The sequence below is a fragment of the Heterodontus francisci genome, chromosome 36, assembly GCF_036365525.1.
Source record: "Heterodontus francisci isolate sHetFra1 chromosome 36, sHetFra1.hap1, whole genome shotgun sequence".
In the NCBI taxonomy this organism is placed as follows: Eukaryota; Metazoa; Chordata; class Chondrichthyes; order Heterodontiformes; family Heterodontidae; genus Heterodontus; species Heterodontus francisci.
The window spans coordinates 28,602,396-28,622,363 of record NC_090406.1 but is presented as its reverse complement, the minus strand read 5'-3'; the positions used below and the strand labels follow the sequence as shown (position 1 = coordinate 28,622,363).

General features: G+C 44.6%; 1 protein-coding gene across 8 annotated transcripts in view; it reads right to left on the bottom strand.

Annotated features, from left to right (window-relative positions):
- Positions 1–19,968, bottom strand: part of acsbg2 (acyl-CoA synthetase bubblegum family member 2) — a 62,031-nt gene that overhangs the window by 15,093 nt on the left and 26,970 nt on the right. For all 8 annotated transcript variants that reach the window (XM_068016405.1, XM_068016406.1, XM_068016412.1 and 5 more), the window contains exons 6-11: positions 18,975–19,095; positions 17,147–17,227; positions 14,203–14,352; positions 11,856–12,032; positions 5,944–6,125; positions 3,833–4,066 (exon numbers count right to left, since the gene is read on the bottom strand). In XM_068016405.1, the coding sequence (XP_067872506.1) occupies positions 3,833–4,066; positions 5,944–6,125; positions 11,856–12,032; positions 14,203–14,352; positions 17,147–17,227; positions 18,975–19,095 (945 nt within the window). The remainder of the gene's footprint in view (positions 1–3,832; positions 4,067–5,943; positions 6,126–11,855; positions 12,033–14,202; positions 14,353–17,146; positions 17,228–18,974; positions 19,096–19,968) is intronic.

Here is a 19,968-nt window from a genome sequence, read left to right as displayed (position 1 = left end):
AGCAGCTTGTCCAGTCTCTCCCTCCTGCTGTCATCTAAGACCTCTGTGATAGATGACAGGAAGGACTGGGAGGCTCTGCTGTCTGTGGGCTTCGCGTCATACAGCCCAGAATAAAAGGATTTGCTGATCCTTCGTATGTCGGACTGCGAAGACGTCACCGAGCCATCCTCTTCCTTCAGGCTGCTGATAACAGAGCTCTCTCTGTGTACCTTTTGGAAGAAGTAACGCGAGCACATCTCATCCTGCTCAATGGAGCAGACTCTGGACCGGAAGATGATCTTGGAGGCCTCCGTGGCAAAGAGCGAGGCCTGCTGGCTCTTAACCTCTTGGAGGTCCTCTTTGACCTCGACCCCCATTGACTGCAACCGGAGTAGATTTTGCATACTTTACTGGAGTCGGGACATTTCCCTCTCTCTCTCTCACCCTCTGAACACCTTTGTGGATGAAGAACCTCTTGATGTTCTCCTTGATCACTTCCCACCAGTGAACTGGAGACTCAAAGAGGGGTTTCACAGTCCTCCAACCTTTGTAATCCCTTTTGAGTTCCTCAACGTTCTCTGGGGTCAGCAGTGTAGCATTGAGCTTCCACGTCCCTCTGCCAACCCACTGGTCGTCCTGTAAGTGACAGTCGGCCAGTAAGAGGCAGTGGTCGGAGAAGAACACCGGCTTGACGTCAGTGGATCCGACCGTGACAGCTCGGGACACAAACAGGAAGTCAATCCTGGAACAGGCAGACCCGTCCGATCTTGACCATGTGTATCTGCGCTGCGCTCCGTCTGCAGGTTTGCTGATGACGTCGTGCAGTTTGTCATCTTTAACTGTTTCTATTAGGAATCTGGACGTAGCGTCCAGTTTGCTGTCGTCACTGCCGGATCGTCCAGCCGCATCGATGATGCAGTTGAAGTCACCGCCTAGGATGAATGGCCTGGACATCGCCAGCAGCAATGGGAGCTGCTGGAAGACGGTCAGCCGCTCACTGCGTTGTACCGGGGCATACACGTTGATCAACCGGAGCGCAGCGTTGTTGTACATGACGTCTGCTACGAGGAGGCGACCGCCCACCACCTCCTTAACTTCGGAGATGGTGAAGTTACCTCCCCGCAGCAGAATACCCAGGCCAGAGGAAAGGCAATCATTACCCCCCGACCAGATCGATGGCCCGTGGGACCACCATCGCGACCACTGCCTGCAGGTGCTGAGGTGTGGTATTCCACACTCCTACAGAAACAGTAGGTGGGCTTTGACCTTGGTGAGGTAATCCAAGGTTGAAACACATTGCGTAGTAGATTTAATGCTACGCACATTAATGGAAGCAATCCTTACACCCATTTTTAAAAAAAAGTTAGTTGTTGCTTCCCATACCATTTGTCCTTGCTAGTCCCAGTCTTTGCTCTCGGTTTCCCGGAGCTGGGATGTGTTGGCCACGTCGTGATGTGTGGCGCTTTGGGGTTGGGGTATGCCGGGCCCATCACAGCTCCCCGTGCCCGGGGGGCTTTATCTTCCATCTCCTTGGAGTTTTGTCGCCTCTTTTGAAGGGGCTGTCGTTCCAGCATTTCCCCGTCCAGTGAAGAGGAGCTGTTGTAGTCTGTCTCAGAAGGTAGCCTCCTCTTGCCACTGGTTTGGGTGGTGGCCTGTTCCGCTTTTGGATGTTTCTTCTTTGTGATTTTCCTTTGTACCACTTGCCACTGACCTGATTGTCCATCTGCTGCCTCCTCCTCCATTGATTCTGTCTGTGGAGGAGGGGTTTCCGAGCGCAGGGTAGGTGCTGGGTCGCTGGTTTCAGCTGCCTCCCCTTCCTTCTCCTTCTCAGGTTGAGGTTCCTCACTGCGGAGAAGGTTGCTTGTCTCCTTTCGAACACCGGACGCCGTCGTCGAACCTTCTCCCGGACTTTCCTTGGACCTTGCCACCTGAGCATAACTGAGGCAGCATTTGGGGCAGGTTTTGTAGAGGTGGCCTGCCGCACCGCACAAGTTGCAACACTTAGTCTGCTTACAGTCCTTGGTCTGATGGCCTTCCTCCTTGCAGTTCTTGCAAACAACCGTGCTGCAGTTTGCTGCCACGTGACCAGATTTGCCACAGGTGCGGCAAACTCTGGGCTGCCCAGTGTAGACCAAGAAGCCTCGACTTCCCCCGATAGCGAAGCTGGAGGGAGGGCGGATGATGGCTCCACTGGGATCGACCTTCAAGGTGACCTTGAACTGCCGCTTGCTGGTCCAAATCCCAAAGGGGTCCTTGACATCAGTGCTGCCGCCGGCCACCTCGACGTACCTGGCGAGAAAGGTGAGTACATCCACCACCGGAACATGGGGGTTGAAGAGGTGAATCATCACCACCCGGTCCCGTTGTGACGGAAGCGTGAAGAGCGGCTCCGCCGTGAGGATCCACAGTGGCGCCCGGTCCCCTTTCTCCTTGAACGCCTTCAGGAACTTGATGCATCCCGCCACGTTCCGGAACGTCACGTCGAAGTATCCACTGCTGGGGAAATCCTGCAGGCAGAAGACGTCCGTAGCTTGAAATCCACAGCAATCGAAGAGGATTTTCTTGATGAAAAAGGTGCGACCGACCGGTGCATCTCCTTCTTTGTCCTTCACGACCACCCGAACGGTGTTCCGCACTCCCAGGCCTGAAGCTCAAAGATTGGTTATAGCCATTTTACTCAAAGCCTACCCAGGATCAAAAGGCAATGATCATGGTCTCTTCTCAGCCGTTTTATTCCTTTGAGATGCCTTTCCCAAATGTAGTGTTTCTTCATCTCCACCTTTTTTGTCACCTCTTGGAATCAGCAATTCACTTTGAGGTACAATTTCACCAAGGATTTAACCCAATATGTTTCTAGTTTGTATGGCTTAGTGGTGTGAAGCAGAGTTCATGCGCTGCATTTTAAGAGTCCGCCACCGAAGTATGGGCACCACGTCACGGAGCCGCTGCAATTTCAAACGTGACAGCTCATTTGCATGGCCGCGGCACCCGCCCCCTGCGATGATATAGAGGTGGCAGGCGAGCCGTTGCAGGCAATGGCATCTGGCGCCAATGCGCAGGTGCCATTTTTAAAGGGCTTATAGCCCTCAATGGACATTTAAAATTTAAAGAACTGGGTAAGTGAAGGTTTCGCTGAAAAAAAAAACTTAAATTACCTTTCCATGCATCTCCCCCCCCCCACCCTCACATTGGCATTTCAATATATCCCTGCCCTCTTTCACCCCGCCCCCCCCCCCCCCAGAATTCGTATAATGAGAATTTGACTTTCCCCCACCATAGTTTGGCACCTTTGCCCTTTACCCTTTTCCATCACCTCCCATGACCAATCTGCATCGTTGTCACCCTGATCTCCAACCCCCACATAGAAAAATATCCTCCTCCCCCCTCCCCACAGGCATCGTGCCACGTTTCCCCGAATGGGGATTTGAAGGCGCAGCATTGTCAGCCGCCTGAATGAAGATCAGTGCGGAGATTAAGGAGGCAACAGGAGCCTCATTAAATCAGGTATGTAAATTAGTTTACATATTGAAATGGGGGTCCTGTCGCCAAGTGGCAGGGTGGCCACCACGAGGCCTCGCCGCCACCGCCGAGATCGGTACAGGGCCCGTCGGGGTCAGTGGCAGGCCTCCACCATACCGATCTTCATTGCCCCCCTACCACCGTTCCGAATGGTGGAGGGGCTTTAAAATCCAGCCCCATATATCTACCACGTCATCAGGGGAGGGCAGAGCAAACATCATTATTGGACTACCTCCTACTAAAATCTGTTGCATTTGGAGAAGAAAATAGCTGTTAAACATGGATATTGCTTGACCTGGAGATTCAAATATAGAATTGAAGGAAGTGATACTACCTTGAAAGTCTGAAGGCTTCAGGTACTGAAACTGTGTGCGGTCCCGTGCTTTCACTCATTCCATACAACTCATACACAGGAATGTTGAGACTAAGGAAGAACTCCAGTGTGTCTTTGGTTATTGGAGCTGCTCCAGTGTAACATTTTGTGCAGCGATTCAATCCTAATGCATTCCGAACCTTTTTAAACACCAATTTGTTGGCTATCAGGAAATTTAATGGGACAGCCATATTTCTGAAAAAAAAGGACACAAATATATATTTCAAGGTTTTAAAAAAAATTTAAAAGGACTTTGTTATTGTAAATACATTGGGTGGTTTATCATTTCACACTTTATGCTTTTTTTGATGGAAGGAGGAGGAACAATAATTTAGTGAATTGATGGAGATCTCAAGGGCCAATATGATGTTCAGTGTTCGCTGCACTGCCGCCCCATATCATACACAGAACCCTAGACTGCAGCTCATGTCCCAATGTGGCCAACTAGTGCAAAGAATGCTGGAAGCCTGCTTCCAAACAGTGAACTTGTTATAGGCCTGGAATTTATTGAAATGAGACAAGGCCCCATAATGCAGCTGCAGGGCCTGACCAGTGCTGCGGTTGCTCAGCACTCGTTACAATTGGGCACCGCAGCCATTTTTAAAGTTGTGTCCTGGGTGGCCATGACCATCTCATACAGCCACCCACCTTATCTGCAGCAGGGCCTTTTGGGCCTGATCCACTGGGTACTCCTTTTTGCTCCCCATATATTTCCTTTGGCCGTGCTATGCTCTGGTGCAGGGAATCCCAGCGAGTCAGGAGCAATGTACTTAGAGCAACATTTAAATATTGAAATAGCTCGAATTCAAATTATCACATGCGGTAATCTTATTTGCCTGCAAGTGACTGTGCAGGGACTACATTATTGGTCCTTCACAGCAAGAGTACAGCTACTTACTCAGCTGGCATTAGCTCACTAGATAGACCCTTGTGAAATGCCTGAAGAATGCAATACTTTCTGTGCTGGGAAATATTTCTAAGTGGTAGGTTGCTCTGATATCAGATGTTACCAGGTGCATGGAAGCAGCCTAGGGCAATGCAATCAATAGACATGTTCCATTAAGGAAAAATACAAACTGAGTAGTTATACCTCATATTCCAATATATCATGAAGCTTAATTATGGAACTGACTAAAAACAAGTAATTTTATTTTCAATTGAAGGGCAGGATTTGTGTTTTGGGCTCAGGACCCCGACGCCAGGATCAATTCAGGTCCCAACCCCGCACTGTGTCGCAAATAGTCACCCGATGCGATTTTCAAAGGAGCAATCAATTGATGGCCAGGGATCACACTCGCTGTCCAATTAAGAATGGGGGCAGGGTAGGGCTCCCAATGTTGGAGGACCAGAAGGAGGTCCTCCAGCACAGAGTAGCAGCCTGCTGATGGAGGTAATGGAGAGACAAAGAAAAAAAAAGGGCACCTCAAGGTGGAGGCACCTCTCAATTTTTAAAAATTATGTCCACAGCTGCCAGACCATCATTTTGGAGGGGGACCCCTCCACTCGGCAGGCTGCAGCTACAGCTGTGACCATCTTTCGACACTGGTACTGGAGGGTGATGGTGGGGGGTAAATGTTTCTGGAGAGCTGGCCCCCTCCTGGTCTGCTGGGAGACTGCCTCCTCTCACTGGCCATGTTTCAGTCGCCACATGGGACCGACCGACCAACTGAAAAATTCCAGTTTGCATGGGAGAGGGGCCTGAGTATGCCTTTTAAATTGCCCTTATTGACTACCTGCTGCTTGCAGGTGAGTAACCATTTAACCCCCGATCTAGTCTTTTTGAAAATGGTTCGGAGGGAAGACCATGCCGACAAAAAGCAGCACAGGGGCCAGTAGCAGAAAATTCTGGGCCCCCCTGCCTTGGTCCTGCCCCCACTGACCACTGAAAATTCAGCTTGTGGTCTTTGCTTAAGAAACAAAACTAACTAAATTCATTGTATGGAACATATCCAGGCAGCTTCACTTGTGAAGTTATGATGAAAGGAAGCAAATGGTTGAAACTAAATTGGATGACAGAGATAACTCAAAGTCACAAAATTAATCTATATATCGTTCCGCTGCTTTACACGTACCCGTTCATGCGATTTAGATTGTTTTTTAAGCCAATATCTTTTGCCCAGGAAGCCACTTTTCTCCTTACAGTTGAGGATTTTGCTCCTACAATCTTAATTTTCTCTTGCATCTTCTCCCAGACACGAGGCACACCTAAAAACGCTGTAGGACGCACCTCTTTCATTGTGGTCACCAACGAGCCCTGAAGTAAATGATTAGAACCCAAAAGTAAATGTATTTGCACCCTGGGTAATTCTTTCAGTAAGATTTGCTGTGATATGTTCGCACCAAGAAACATATAATGAATCAAAAGGGACCCTAAACCACAATCCACACATTTACATTAAACAGGTGGGTGCATCATAAGCTGATCCTGATCCTTGCAGTACTCTGCACTCCATAATTACATTGATGAAATCATAAGATTTTACAGCACAGAAAGTTGTCAGCTGCCCTAGCTTTGGTCTCCGCCATTCCCCACATCCTTTTAAAATTTGTATTTTTCCGATATTTATCCATTTCTGTTTTAAAAGCTATTATGTGGATTCAGCTTCCACCATGGTTACGCATAGGGCAAGTCATGGCACAACAAACCGTGTAACAAAAATGAGAGTAAATTTTCCTAACTTCTCTTAGTTCTTTTGGTGATGATCCAGAATGTATAGTCTACAGTTACTGCTTAGTTTTGCTTTAGACACTTAAGAAATAGGAATAGGTCTTCGGTCCCTCAAGCCTGCTCCGCCATTCAAGATGATCTGATCGTGGCCTGAACTTCACTTTGCTGCCTGCCCCCCATAACCCAGGACTCCCTTGTCAATCAAAAATCTGTCTAACTCAGCCTTGAATATATTTAATGACCCAGCCTCCGCTACTCACTGGGGAAGAGAATTCCAAACACTAATGACCCTCTGAGAAAAGAAATTCCTCCTCATTTTGGCCTTAAATGGGAGACCCCTTATTTTGAAACTGTGCCCTCTAGTTCTAGATTTCCCCCACGAGAGGAAACATCCTCTCAGCATCCAACCTGTCAAGCCCCTTCAGAACAAAGAACAAAGAAAATTACAGCACAGGAACAGGCCCTTCGGCCCTCCAAGCCTGTGCCGATCCAGATCCTCTATCTAAACCTGTCGCCTATTTTCTAAGGGTCTGTATCTCTTTGCTTCCTGCCCATTCATGTATCTGTCTAGATACATCTTAAAAGACGCTATCGTTCCCGCGTCTACCACCTCCGCTGGCAATGCATTCCAGGCACCCACCACCCTCTGCGTAAAGAACTTTCCACGCATATCCCCCCTAAACTTTACCCCTCTCACTTTGAACTCGTGACCCCTAGTAATTGAATCCCCCACTCTGGGAAAAAGCTTCTTGCTATCCACCCTGTCTATACCTCTCATGATTTTGCACATCTCAATCAGGTCCCCCCTCAACCTCCGTCTTTCTAATGAAAATAATCCTAATCTGCTCAACCTCTCTTCATAGCTAGCGCCCTCCATACCAGGCAACATCCTGGTGAACCTCCTCTGCACCCTCTCCAAAGCATCTACATCCTTTTGGTAATGTGGCGACCAGAACTGCACGCAGTATTTCAAATGTGGCCGAACCAAAGTCTTATACAACTGTAACATGACCTGCCAACTCTTGTACTCAATACCCTGTCCGATGAAGGAAAGCATGCCGTATGCCTTCTTGACCACTCTATTGACCTGCGTTGCCACCTTCAGGGAACAATGGACCTGAACACCCAAATCTCTCTGTACATCAATTTTCCCCAGGACTTTTCCATTTACTGTATAATTCACTCTTGAATTGGATCTTCCAAAATGCATCACCTCGCATTTGCCCTGATTGAACTCCATCTGCCATTTCTCTGCCCAGCTCTCCAATCTATCTATATTCTGCTGTATTCTCTGACAGTCCCCTTCACTATCTGCTACTCCACCAATCTTAGTGTCGTCTGCAAACTCGCTAATCAGACCACCTATACTTTCCTCCAAATCATTTATGTATATCACAAACAACAGTGGTCCCAGCACGGATCCCTGTGGAACACCACTGGTCACACGTCTCCATTTTGAGAAACTCCCTTCCACTGCTACTCTCTGTCTCCTGTTGCCCAGCCAGTTCTTTATCCATCTAGCTAGTACACCCTGGACCCCATGCGACTTCACTTTTTCCATCAGCCTACCATGGGGAACCTTATCAAACGCCTTACTGAAGTCCATGTATATGACATCTACAGCCCTTCCCTCATCAATCAACTTTGTCACTTCCTCAAAGAATTCTATTAAGTTGGTAAGACATGACCTTCCCTGCACAAAACCATGTTGCCTATCACTGATAAGCCCATTTTCTTCCAAATGGGAATAGATCCTATCCCTCAGTATCTTCTCCAGCAGCTTCCCTACCACTGACGTCAGGCTCACCGGTCTAAAATTACCTGGATTTGCCCTGCTACCCTTCTTAAACAAGGGGACAACATTAGCAATTCTCCAGTCCTCCGGGACCTCACCCGTGCTTAAGGTTGCTGCAAAGATATCTGTTAAGGCCCCAGCTATTTCCTCTCTCGCTTCCCTCAGTAACCTGGGATAGATCCCATCCGGACCTGGGGACTTGTCCACCTTAATGCCTTTTAGAATACCCAACACTTCCTCCCTCCTTATGCCGACTTGACCGAGAGTAATCAAACATCTGTCCCTAACCTGAACATCCGTCATGTCCCTCTCCTTGGTGAATACCGATGCAAAGTACTCGTTTAGAATCTCACCCATTTTCTCTGACTCCACGCATAACTTTCCTCCTTTGTCCTTGAGTGGGCCAATCCTTTCTCTAGTTACCCTCTTGCTCCTTATATATGAATCTTGTGTGTTTCAATAAGATCACCTCTCACCCTTCTAAACTCCAATGGGTACAGGCCAACCTGCTCAACTTTTCCTCACAAGACAAAACCTTCATCCCAGGAATCAGCCCAGTGAATCTTCTGTTAAAATTCATTCACGGAATGTGGACATTGCTGGCAGGGTTGATATTTATTGCCCATCCCTAGTTGCCCCAGAGAAGGTGGTCCTGAAATTCTTGGGCCTAGCACAGCGCTGCAGGAACGGAAGCTGGGAGGGGACCAGAATTTGTGGCGAGACCCAGTATCATTGGGGATCTGCTGCTTTTATGTAACATTACAACTTTCTGGCCAGGGGCTTGGGTGATGGGAAATGCACTTCCTCTACCAAACTTTCACCATTAGAAAAGGAAGCAGGACTGATATGACCTGTCAGAAATTCCAACAGTACCATGCCCTTTGCCGCACTGCAAACTATGTTCTTGTTATCTTGTGCAGACCATTTTCATTTATATAGCATAGTCATGGAGTCATTAGAGCACAGAAGGCCAATTGGCCCATCAAGTCCATGCCAGTCCTCTGTATAGCAATCCAGTTAGGCCCCTGCTCTATCCCTTTGGCCCTGCAAGCTTATTTCCCTCAAAGAGCCAACCAATTTCCTTTTGAAATCATCGATGATCTCCACTTGCACTACCCTCGGCGAGTAGGCAGCGAGTTCCACGTTATTACATGCCAATAGGTATACCTGCATTGCCAGGACATCACCCTGGTGGAAGCCCATGTTGCAGGGTCGATATTTATTGCCCGTCCTTAGTTGCCCTAGAGAAGGTGGTAGTGAGCCACTGCTTTAAGCCACTGCAGTCCAGGTGATGTAGGTACTCCCACAGTGCTGTTAGGAAGGGAGTTCCAGGATTTTGACCCAGCAACAGTGAAGGAATGGTGATATAGTTCCAAATCAGGATGGTGTGTGTCCTGGGGGGGGAAACTTGCAGGCGGTGGTGTTCCCATGCATCTGCTGCCCTTCTCTTTCTAGGGGGTAGGGCTCGCGGGTTTGGAAGGTGCTCTTGAAGGAGCCTGGTGAGTTGCTGCAGTGCAACTTACAGATGCTACACACTGCTGCCACTGTGCACTGGCAGTGGAGGGAGTGAATGCTTAAGGTAGTGGATGGGGTGCCAGTCAAGCGGGCTGCTTTGTCCTGAACAGTGTTGAACTTCTTGAGCGTTGTTGGAGATGCACTCATCCAGGCAAGTGGAGAACATTCCATCACACTCCTGACTTGTGCCTTGTAGGTGATGGAAAAGCTTTGGAGAAATTGGAGGCGAGTTACTCACCACAGATTACCCAGCCTCTGACCTGCTCTTGTGGCTACATTATTTATGTGGCTTTTTTAGTTAAATGTCTGGTCAATGGTGACCTCCAGGATGTTGATGGTGGGGGATTTGACAATAATAATGCCGTAGAGATGGTCAGACTCTCTCTTGTTGGAGATTGTCATTGCCTGGCACTTGGGTGGCACACAATGTTACTTGTCATTTATCATCCCAAACTTGGATGTTGTGCAGATCTTGCTGCGTGCAGACACAGACTGCTTCATTATCTGAGGAGTTGCAAATGGAATTGGACATTAGAACTGGACATTATGCAATCAGTGAACATCCCCACTTCTGACTATATGACAGAGGAAAGGTCATTTTTGAAGCAACTGAAGATGATTGGGCCTCGGAGACTACCCTGAGGAACTCCTGCAGTGATTTCCTGGGGCTGAGGTGATTGGACGACTACTACAACTACCACAAATACAACAACAATGTATATTTATATACCACAACCATCTTCCTTTGTTCTAGGTATGACTCCAGCTAGTGGTGAGTTTCCCCACCCCGATTCACATTGAGTTCAATTTTATGATGCCACACTCAGTTTAAACACTGCCTTCAACTCAAGGGCAGTCACTCTCACCTCAGGAATTCAGCTCTCTTGTCCATGTTAGGACCAAAGCTGTAATAAGTTCTGGACCAGAGTAGTCCTGGCAGAACCCAAACTGGGTACTGGTTAGCAGATTATTGGTGAGTAAGTGCCGCTTGAGAACACTCTCGATGACAGGAAAAACTATTTCCTTATCAAAACTGCTCATAATTTTGAACGCCTCTGTCACATCGCCTGTAAACAGCTGAAACCGTATTTCAAGCTGCCTTTGTTATGGTCTACAATGACCCGGTTAGCTGCAGTTATGTTGCGGTTAGCTGCTGTGTTGTATCAGTACTCAGCTTATGCTTGTGACTGGCACCAAGGGGTTATTAACTATGTGAGGGTGGGTTTGGTCTTCTCTCCTAATCAATGTTCCCTCTAAGCTGCGCGGGAGCATGGCCGCACAACAATCGGGAATGTACCTTACCTTTCATCTTCAACCCCTTCCCACCATCCCCTCTACCAATCGCAATTGATTTCTCTGCACCCACCCAGCCCTGAAAACATACTTGCTCCCCCAATCCCCATCAGTGTTCCGCCATTCTTCAGTGGTCGGGGATCAGCCAGCGCGGGAGTGCCAGCCACCAACCGTAATATGGGAGCGGCATGGCCAACATGATGAGGTAAGTATTAATTCTTTAATTTACATACATTAACATATTATAATTATATTCCTGTCGCTGAGTGGCGGGGGGCCACCACAAGGCCTCGTCGCCGCTGGTGATATGGGGTGGGGCCTTCTTGGCGTCGAGGCCAATGGCGGTCCTCTCCCAGAGGTATTTTCCGCACCACCCCCCTCCCCACCCCACCATGGCTCCCGACATCAGGGGCCCGGTAAAATTCACTCCACTATATAAATGCAAGTTGTTGCTGGATTGCCTGTTTAAATTACGGGAACTGCACAAGTTCTCAATCTGGGCCACAGAGGTCTACAGGAAATCCGACGCTGCACAAAGAAAACATTTACATTCTTTCTCCTGCAAGAAGATCACAGAGCTGCACTGTTTCCAATAGTGGAGAAGCTAACCAATGCATACCAACATCTCTTATTGGTTTGCAGCCCACAAAGTAGAATAAATGCAAAACACTGAACTAAAATAAATACATTTCATGTTGCTTTTTTTTTTTTACCTTTAGTGCATCAGGTTGTGCAAAATAAACGGTTCCTCCAAACTTAATTGACAGCCAGATATCGATCATTTGTGCCGCAATATGACTAAGTGGCAGATAACTAATAATAGCTTCTTGGCTCTCAGTGGCTGGTTGCAGTTTCACCATATTTCCTGCTGCAAACGCTGTCCATGTTAACTGTAGTTGGAGAAGAAGTATTTTAAATGATCTCATAACCAGAAACGTATTACTCCACTAAACATAATACACAGCTTTCATTATCCCCACGCCACAAGATGTCCATGATGCTGGCATAACCACATTTACTGACCATCCCCATTTGTCCTGCGGTGATGATGGGCCTTCTTTTTAAATGGTTGCTGTTTGTGTGATGATGTTATTTCCATGATGGGAAGTAATAAAAAATCAAAACTTTAAATAAGTTTCTATCCTGTCGTAAAAATTTAAAACAGATCTTCCCTTAGTGTTTCCAGTTTCAAATTTTCAGGATATGCTGAACCTACACCCGTGGAGACAGTGCTGCTCTGATAACTGTACCTGTATATGTATGTGCAGTGACTTCTAGGGCACATTGCTACACTTATAAATATAATGGAAACATACTACTTTATTTAACTTTCTCCAAAGTTAGCAACTATTTGTATTGTATGTAAACAATGTCGAAAAAAGTTTTTATTTTATTTTTGTACTTAACCAAGAAGCAAAATGCTCTCCTGGTTCACATTTAAATATAACTCTTCAACCAAAGAATAAAACACATATTTCATTTTTAAAAAAGAGAGGCAATGAAAGTATTGAGGGCGAACAACAGGATCATCTAATGAGTGACTTTAACGATCTGAAGATGGACTAGGGTAATAATAATGTCAGAGCAAAGAAAGGAAGGGACTTCTCTCTCAATCAGTATGTTTTTTAGCCAAAGAAAGGAGAGTGTTGGATCGAGTTCCATGAAATTAAGTGGGGCAAGTAGATACTGCAAGTTTAGCAAACATCTAAGAAAAGCTGACCATAATATAATAAGATTTGATTTTTTTTTTTAAAAAGGTTAAAGGTCATAGAGCAAATACAGAAGAAATTCAGTATGACAATACCAAGGATGAAGAGACGAGAATGCTAATTATTCAAGCCAATCAGTAACGAGAGGACATAAATTTATCGGCAAAGGTAAGGAGAATTTTTCTTTATATAGAGGGGTGTTAAGACATGGAGGGAAGCGATTTTACAGTAGGCTAGCAGCGGGGACGTGGGAAGGATTTCAGCAATCCCTTTAATGCCCAAGGCCCAACTAACGCAACTGGCACAGCAACATCCAGTTAGGTGTCCTGAATCAGCACTGCATTTAAAAAAAAAAAATCAAAATTCACAGCAAAAATACAATAGTTACATTCGGTGTATGAAAATTTGAGAAATATTTTAAAAAGACAGCTGTAGATAAAATCATAATTAAAAGGAATTAGAAACAAAAAAAACTATTATATGATTACGACTCCAATTAATATATTCAGCAAAATTTAATAATTTTGAATAGGCAAGTTTCTTTTTCTCATAGAGCGCTACAACTACAAGTAACAGAATGAGATATACAAACTGACAACTCACTCAGCCAAATAGAAGATGAAATTGAAATGACAACCAGCCCTGGATTCAAACATGTGATCTTTTTAGGCCTGTTTCAAGAACTTAAGCGATTCTTTTTTTAAAGCAGAAAACTACTGGAGAGGGTGCAGAGGAGATTCACTGGGACGTTGCCTGGGCTGGAGCATTTCAGCTATGAAGAGAGACTGGATAGGCTAGGGTTGTTTTCCTTAGAGCGGAGAAGGCTGAGAGGGGGGGGGGGGAACCTGATTGAAGTATACAAAATTATGACAGGCATAGATAGGGTAGATAGGAAGAAACTTTTTCACTTAGTGGAGGGGTCAATAACCAGGGGGCATAGATTTAAGGTATGGGGCAGGAGGATTAGAGGGGATTTGAGGGAAAAAAATTCACCCAGTGGGTGGTTGGAATCTGGAACACGCTGCCTGAAAGGGTGGTAGAGGCAGGAACCCTCACAACATTTAAGAAGTATTTACAGGAGTACTTGAAACGCCAAAGCATACAAGGCTACGGACCAAGTGGGATGAGAATAGATAGGCTTGATGGCCAGCGTGTACATGTTGGGCCAAAGGGCCTGTTTCTGTGCTGTATAACTATGACTACTTTTTTTTTTAAATGGCTATAAAAAGCTGTGAAATTAAATCAAGTAAGTCACCTCCAGGCGCGTATCCATTGTCTCTCGAGATAAGGAGGCCCAAAAGAAAGAAAGTCACATGAATAAGATGCATTGTGTTACTAAGGTAACTCTTACATTATCATGGCTCAGCATGACTCCCTTTGGCTTTCCAGTAGTCCCTGAAGTATAGATGAGTGTGCAACATTGATTCGGCTTCTGGGAGGCAATGATCTCATCAAGTTGTGAATCTGGCACATTCTTCCCAAGCTGCATGAATTCTGCCCACTTTTGAGATACAAGAAAGCACATGTCAGAAATATCTCCAGAAGTCGAATACAATTATGTTTCTTGAGAATATTCTACCATGACAAAGAACTCCAGTAAACTGGTTAAACAAAATTCACTCCACATTAAATCCAAGCCGACTCCCTTTTACTATACCATACCTATCTAGGTATTTCATTATCTCTTTTTTCAGGATGCCTTCCAATACTTTACCTATAGCTGGTCATAGAATCAGTCAAATTTCCTGGGTCCCTCTCATGCTCTTTTGTAAAGACTTTCCAACCCTTAGGCACCATTCCTTTTTCTGATGATTCCTTAAAGATACTGACAAGAATGCACAAACTTCATAGAATCATAGAATGGTTACTCTCTTTAGGTGCTTATCCGATTCCCTTTTAAAAGCCATGGTTGAATGTGCCTCCACCACATTCTCAGGCAGTGCAACCCAGATCCTAAGTCCTCACTGCATAAAAAATGTTTTTCCTTATGTCACTGTTGGTTCTTTTACCATTCACCTTATTATCGATGTCCTCTGGTTCTTGGTCATTCCGCCACTGGGAACAGATCATCTCTATCTACTCTGTCTAGACTTTTTATGATTTTGAACACTTATCAAATGTCTGGTCAACCTTCTGTAAGGAGAACAACCCAGCTTCAATCAATCCATGTAACTGAGTCCCTCATCCCTGGAACAATTCTCTTTTCTGCATCCTCTCTAAAGCCTTCACAGCCTTCCTAAAGTATGGTGCCCAGAAATGGACACACTATTCCAGTTATAAAAACAAGAAATGCTGGAACCACTCAGCAGGTCTGGCAGCATCTGTGGAAAGAGAAGCAGAGTTAACGTTTCGGGTACCTCCCAAGAAGGGTCACTGACCCGAAACGTTAACTCTGCTTCTCTTTCTACAGATGCTGCCAGACCTGCTGAGTGGTTCCAGCATTTCTTGTTTTTATTTCAGATTTCCAGCATCCGCAGTATTTTGCTTTTACAATATTCCAGTTGATGCCAAACCAGTATTTTATAAAGGTTCATCATAATTTCCTTGCTATTTCATAGCTATTCTTTTAAACCTCTGTATAAAAATCCATTGGGTCTGGAACCTAGCTGCCCTTCAGCCCATCAGTAACCACCTTAACTGAGGTTTCTAGTTCTATTCTCATTTCATCCACTCCCCTTCCCCAAAGAAATTCAACTCCCGTGCTAGGATTACTGCCCATAATCTCCTCTGTAAACACGGAGAATAAATAATTTAGTGTATTTGCTATCCTTTATTACTTGATAACATATTACCTTTGGAACCTCCAATGGCCCGTTTCTTCTTGTGAATATGGAAAAATTCTTGATGTTTTTAAAATTAAAAAGTACCTGCTATCCTAACCTCACTTTTTATTTTTGGTCTCCTGAATAGATTTAAAACCTCCTTTACTTTATTTTTCCATTTGTCTTGGTTGTCGATGCTATCCAATGATTTATTTGATAAAAACAATTCCTTTTTTTCCCCCTTATTCTCTGCATTACTTCCACTGCTACATACATTGGCCTTTCCCCTCTGTTACCCGTCATCTTTAGTGGCATCTGTCTGTTCTGTACTTAGTGTATGATATGCTAAATATGATCCAAGGTTTTCCCTTCAAACAGCATTGTTCTGTACAGTATTCTCTCATTCCCAATCTCTCAAAATCTAGCCTTCCAAAGTTGAATATTCCTATTGTATTTGTTTTCTTTTCCATCATAAGCCAAACCTTGAAATGCCACCATATTGTAGTCATAGTTGCCAACCTGATAGCTGACTCACACCTGCCATCAAGTCAAAAGTCACCCTAGTTTGTTACAGGTAACAATCTACTAGTGTCCAAGATCATGTTTTCAATCAGATTGCCTCCCTGCAGCTTGCATCTGGTTTTACCCCAAACCTGCAGCTACATCAACAATATCCCCTACTTAAGTGTATAATGCAACCCATTTCTTTCTAAATGTTTTATATTGTTACATGTACAATTCATACAGAAATAGAAATGTTAGATGACAAAACAAATAAAAATGATAAAAGGTAAGGGATGTAACATAATAGAGCAATCATACATCAGCAAACTTCCTGAAAAGCTGAAAATGTGCTCCACGCTCAAGATCCTAAATAAAGTCACACCAGCTCCCAGACAGGAAATTTGGGGCTGAATTACATTCCCACCGCAGAAATTGGATGGGGGCAAAAGGAATGGCGACCGGCCCGTGCAGTCTGCATGTCGCAGAGGTGCCGCGATCCTAAACACGGGGGTTCATTTAATTAACCGGGGCGGGCTCCCCCACAATGGCGTGGAGGGGGTGAGCTGTCTGACCCCGGGAATGGCATCAGCTGCCTGTGTGTAGGCGTGACGCCATTTTTAAAGGGCTTTGAGCCCTACCGCTAATTTTGAAGATTTAAAGCTACAGTGAATCACAAAAATTTAAATACATTTATTTTACCCCGTTACCCCCCACCCCCGTAACCATAAAATTAATTTCTTTCCCTCACCCCATTAGACACTTACCTTGTCCACTTGACCCAACTCCTAAAAAAGTGCATAAACTTTAACCTAAAACCCTTCCCACCGTCCCCTACACCAATGATGTCACTTTGACTCCGTTCCCCACCTTTTCCACACTGAGAAATTTACCTCCTCCCCCCTCCCCACCAGTGTTCCACCTCGTTTCCCCAGACGACGATCCAAAGGCAAGGCTAGATTGGAATTCTATACTGTTTCATGTTTATTCAAATCCAAAGAGTTTCGTAGTCTGAATCTTAGTTATACCTACAGTGTAAAGATTTGGTCTCTTCTCCTTCAGTTCATCCTTGTACTGTACAATTGCTTTTAGGTGAGGAAGCTGATCCTGAACCTGAAAATAATGAGATATGTATAACACACATGCAAAAAAATACACAGATTAACTGTGCAAGTAATGATATTCCATTAAGATATTAGAGCCAAGAAATTACTAATGTGCTATTAGAATGTAAATACTTAATACATTCATTGACATTATTATTTTAATAAATGATTGAGACTGTGGAAAGTTACATAGTCAGCATGATGCTAATGGGAGAACAAAAACATTAGGGGAATTATAGAAAAAGAATTAAAAGGAAGGTTAGAAATAAAATTCTTTACAGAGTGTGGTTGGAACTTAGAATATTTTGCCACAAACTGTTGTTAAAGCAGTGTCTCCTTTTAAAAAGGAAAAAGGTAATTTCTTGAAAAAAAGAGGAATATTAAACTTAGAAGCATTGTGAACTGTGAGGAGGGTAGTGTAAAACTTCAAAAGGACAGACAAGTTGGTGGAATGAGTAGACAGGTGGCAGATGAAGTTCAATGCAGAGAAATGTGAAGTGATTCATTTTGGTAGGAAGAACATGGAGAGACAATATAAAATAAAGGCTACAATTTTAAAGGGGATGCAGGAGCAGAAGGACCTGGGTGTATATGTGCATAAATCATTGAAGGTGGCAGGACAGGTTGAGAGCGTGATCAATAAAGTATACAGTATCCTGTGTTTTATTAATAGGGGCATAGAGTACAACAGCAAGGAAGTTATGTTGAACCTATATAAGGTTCGGCCTCAGCTGGGAGTACTGTATCCAATTCTGGATGCTGCACTTTAGGAAAGACATGAGGGCATTGGAGAGAGTACAGAAAAGATTCACAAGAATGGTCCCAGGGATGAGGAATTTCAGTTATGAAGATAGACTGGAGAAGTTAGGACTGTTTTCTTCGGAGAAGAGAAGGCTGCGAGGTGATTTGATAGAGGTATTCAAAATCATGAGGGGTCTGGACAGAGTAGATAGAGAGAAACTGTTCCCACTCATGAAGGGATCGAGAACGAGAGGGCACAGATTTAAAGTATTTGGTAACAGAAGCAAAAGTGACATGAGGAAAAACTTTTTCACTCATCGAGTGGTTATGGTCTGGAATGCGTTGCCTGAGAACGTGGTGGAGGCAGGTTCAATTGAAGCATTCAAAAGGGAATTAAACAGTTATATGCAAAGGAAGAATGTGCAGGGTTACGGGGAGAAGGTGGGGGAATGGAACTGAGGGAATTGCTCTTAGAGAGCCGGAGCAGACATGATGGGCTGAATGGCCTCCTTCTGCACTGTAATGCTTCTATGATTAAAAGGATGATTTGAGCAAGCGGAGGAAGGAGGTTAGATATAGGGGGAAAATACTGGCACGGTCTTGACAGCCTGAATGCCCTGTTCCTGTGTTATAATGTTTTATGGTTGGAGGAAAACTCCATTAGCAAAAACTATTAAGAATAGAAAATAAAGACATCAACAAAATATAATGATGGATAAGCAGTGTGAGCACAAAGAACATTAGAGAGGGTAGCCAAGAATGGTAGAGCCCAAACCTTAGAATTCAAAACTTTCTCAAGGAATACAAAGCATTGATAATAAGTGTATGCAATATATTACCATTAATTAATTTGAAAAAAATCACATACATCACTTTGTTGATCCATACACCTATGCACAATGCTATAGTCCTTAGCCTACCCATATAGAAAACCACTGCAAACATGTAAAATTAAGGTTTTTTTATAAAACAAAACTTGATTCACTCAACAATTTGAAGAACAGCCAACAAACCTGCAAGATCTTCTGTAATTGCTTGTTATTCTCTACGACCAAAATATTAGCTTCACTATCATTTGCTACATATTGACAGGCTTCAGGTGAGTTTGTGGAATAGATTCCGACAGCCAATCCACTATATGAAAAAGAAAAAAATATTTGTAAAAGCATAAGGCTCTGAAAGTCTGCAGCCGTTCCAGCGGAAGGTATTCAAAATCATGAGGGGTCTGGACAGAGTAGATAGAGAGAAACTGTTCCCACTCATAAAAGGATCAAGAATGAGAGGGCACAGATTTTAAGTATTTGGTAACAGAAGCAAAAGTGACATGAGGAAAAACTTTTTCACTCAGCGAGTGCTTAAGGTCTGGAATGTGCTGCCCGAGAATGTGGTGGAGGCAGGTTCAATTGAAGCATTCAAAAGGGAATTAGACAGTTATATGAAAAGGAAGAATGTGCAGGGATACGGGGAGAAGGTGGGGGAATGGTGCTGAGGGAATTGCTCTTTCAGAGAGCCAGTGCGGACACAATAGGCCAAATAGCCTCCTTCTGCACTGTAACGATTCTGTGACTCCTGCCATAGGTCTGGTGGGGGAAGGATCTTCCACCTGCCATTTGGAGGTCATCAACATAAGGGGCAGCAGGGCCAGGGGCAAAGACTAACTGGTTAGGGAGCTCCTGCACCTCGGCTTGCAAATGGGACCTGGTGCACAAATGAAGCAGATTTATATTTGGTCTCACCACCAGTGACTGTGTTGTTGTAAAATCTTTGCTTTAATTTCAGGAATTGCTTTACATATAATATGCAGCACAGAAACAGCCATTTGACCCAACTAGTCAGTGCTTGTTGTTTATATGCCAGGAGTTTCCTCTCACATAGGTGTCTAGTTTTGGAAACATCTAAGCTATTTGTTTCAGCCACTTCCTGTGGTAGTGAGTGCCACATTTTAACCGCTCCCTGAGTAATGGAATTCTTCCTTATTTCTCTGCTGTATTTATTAGTAACTAACTT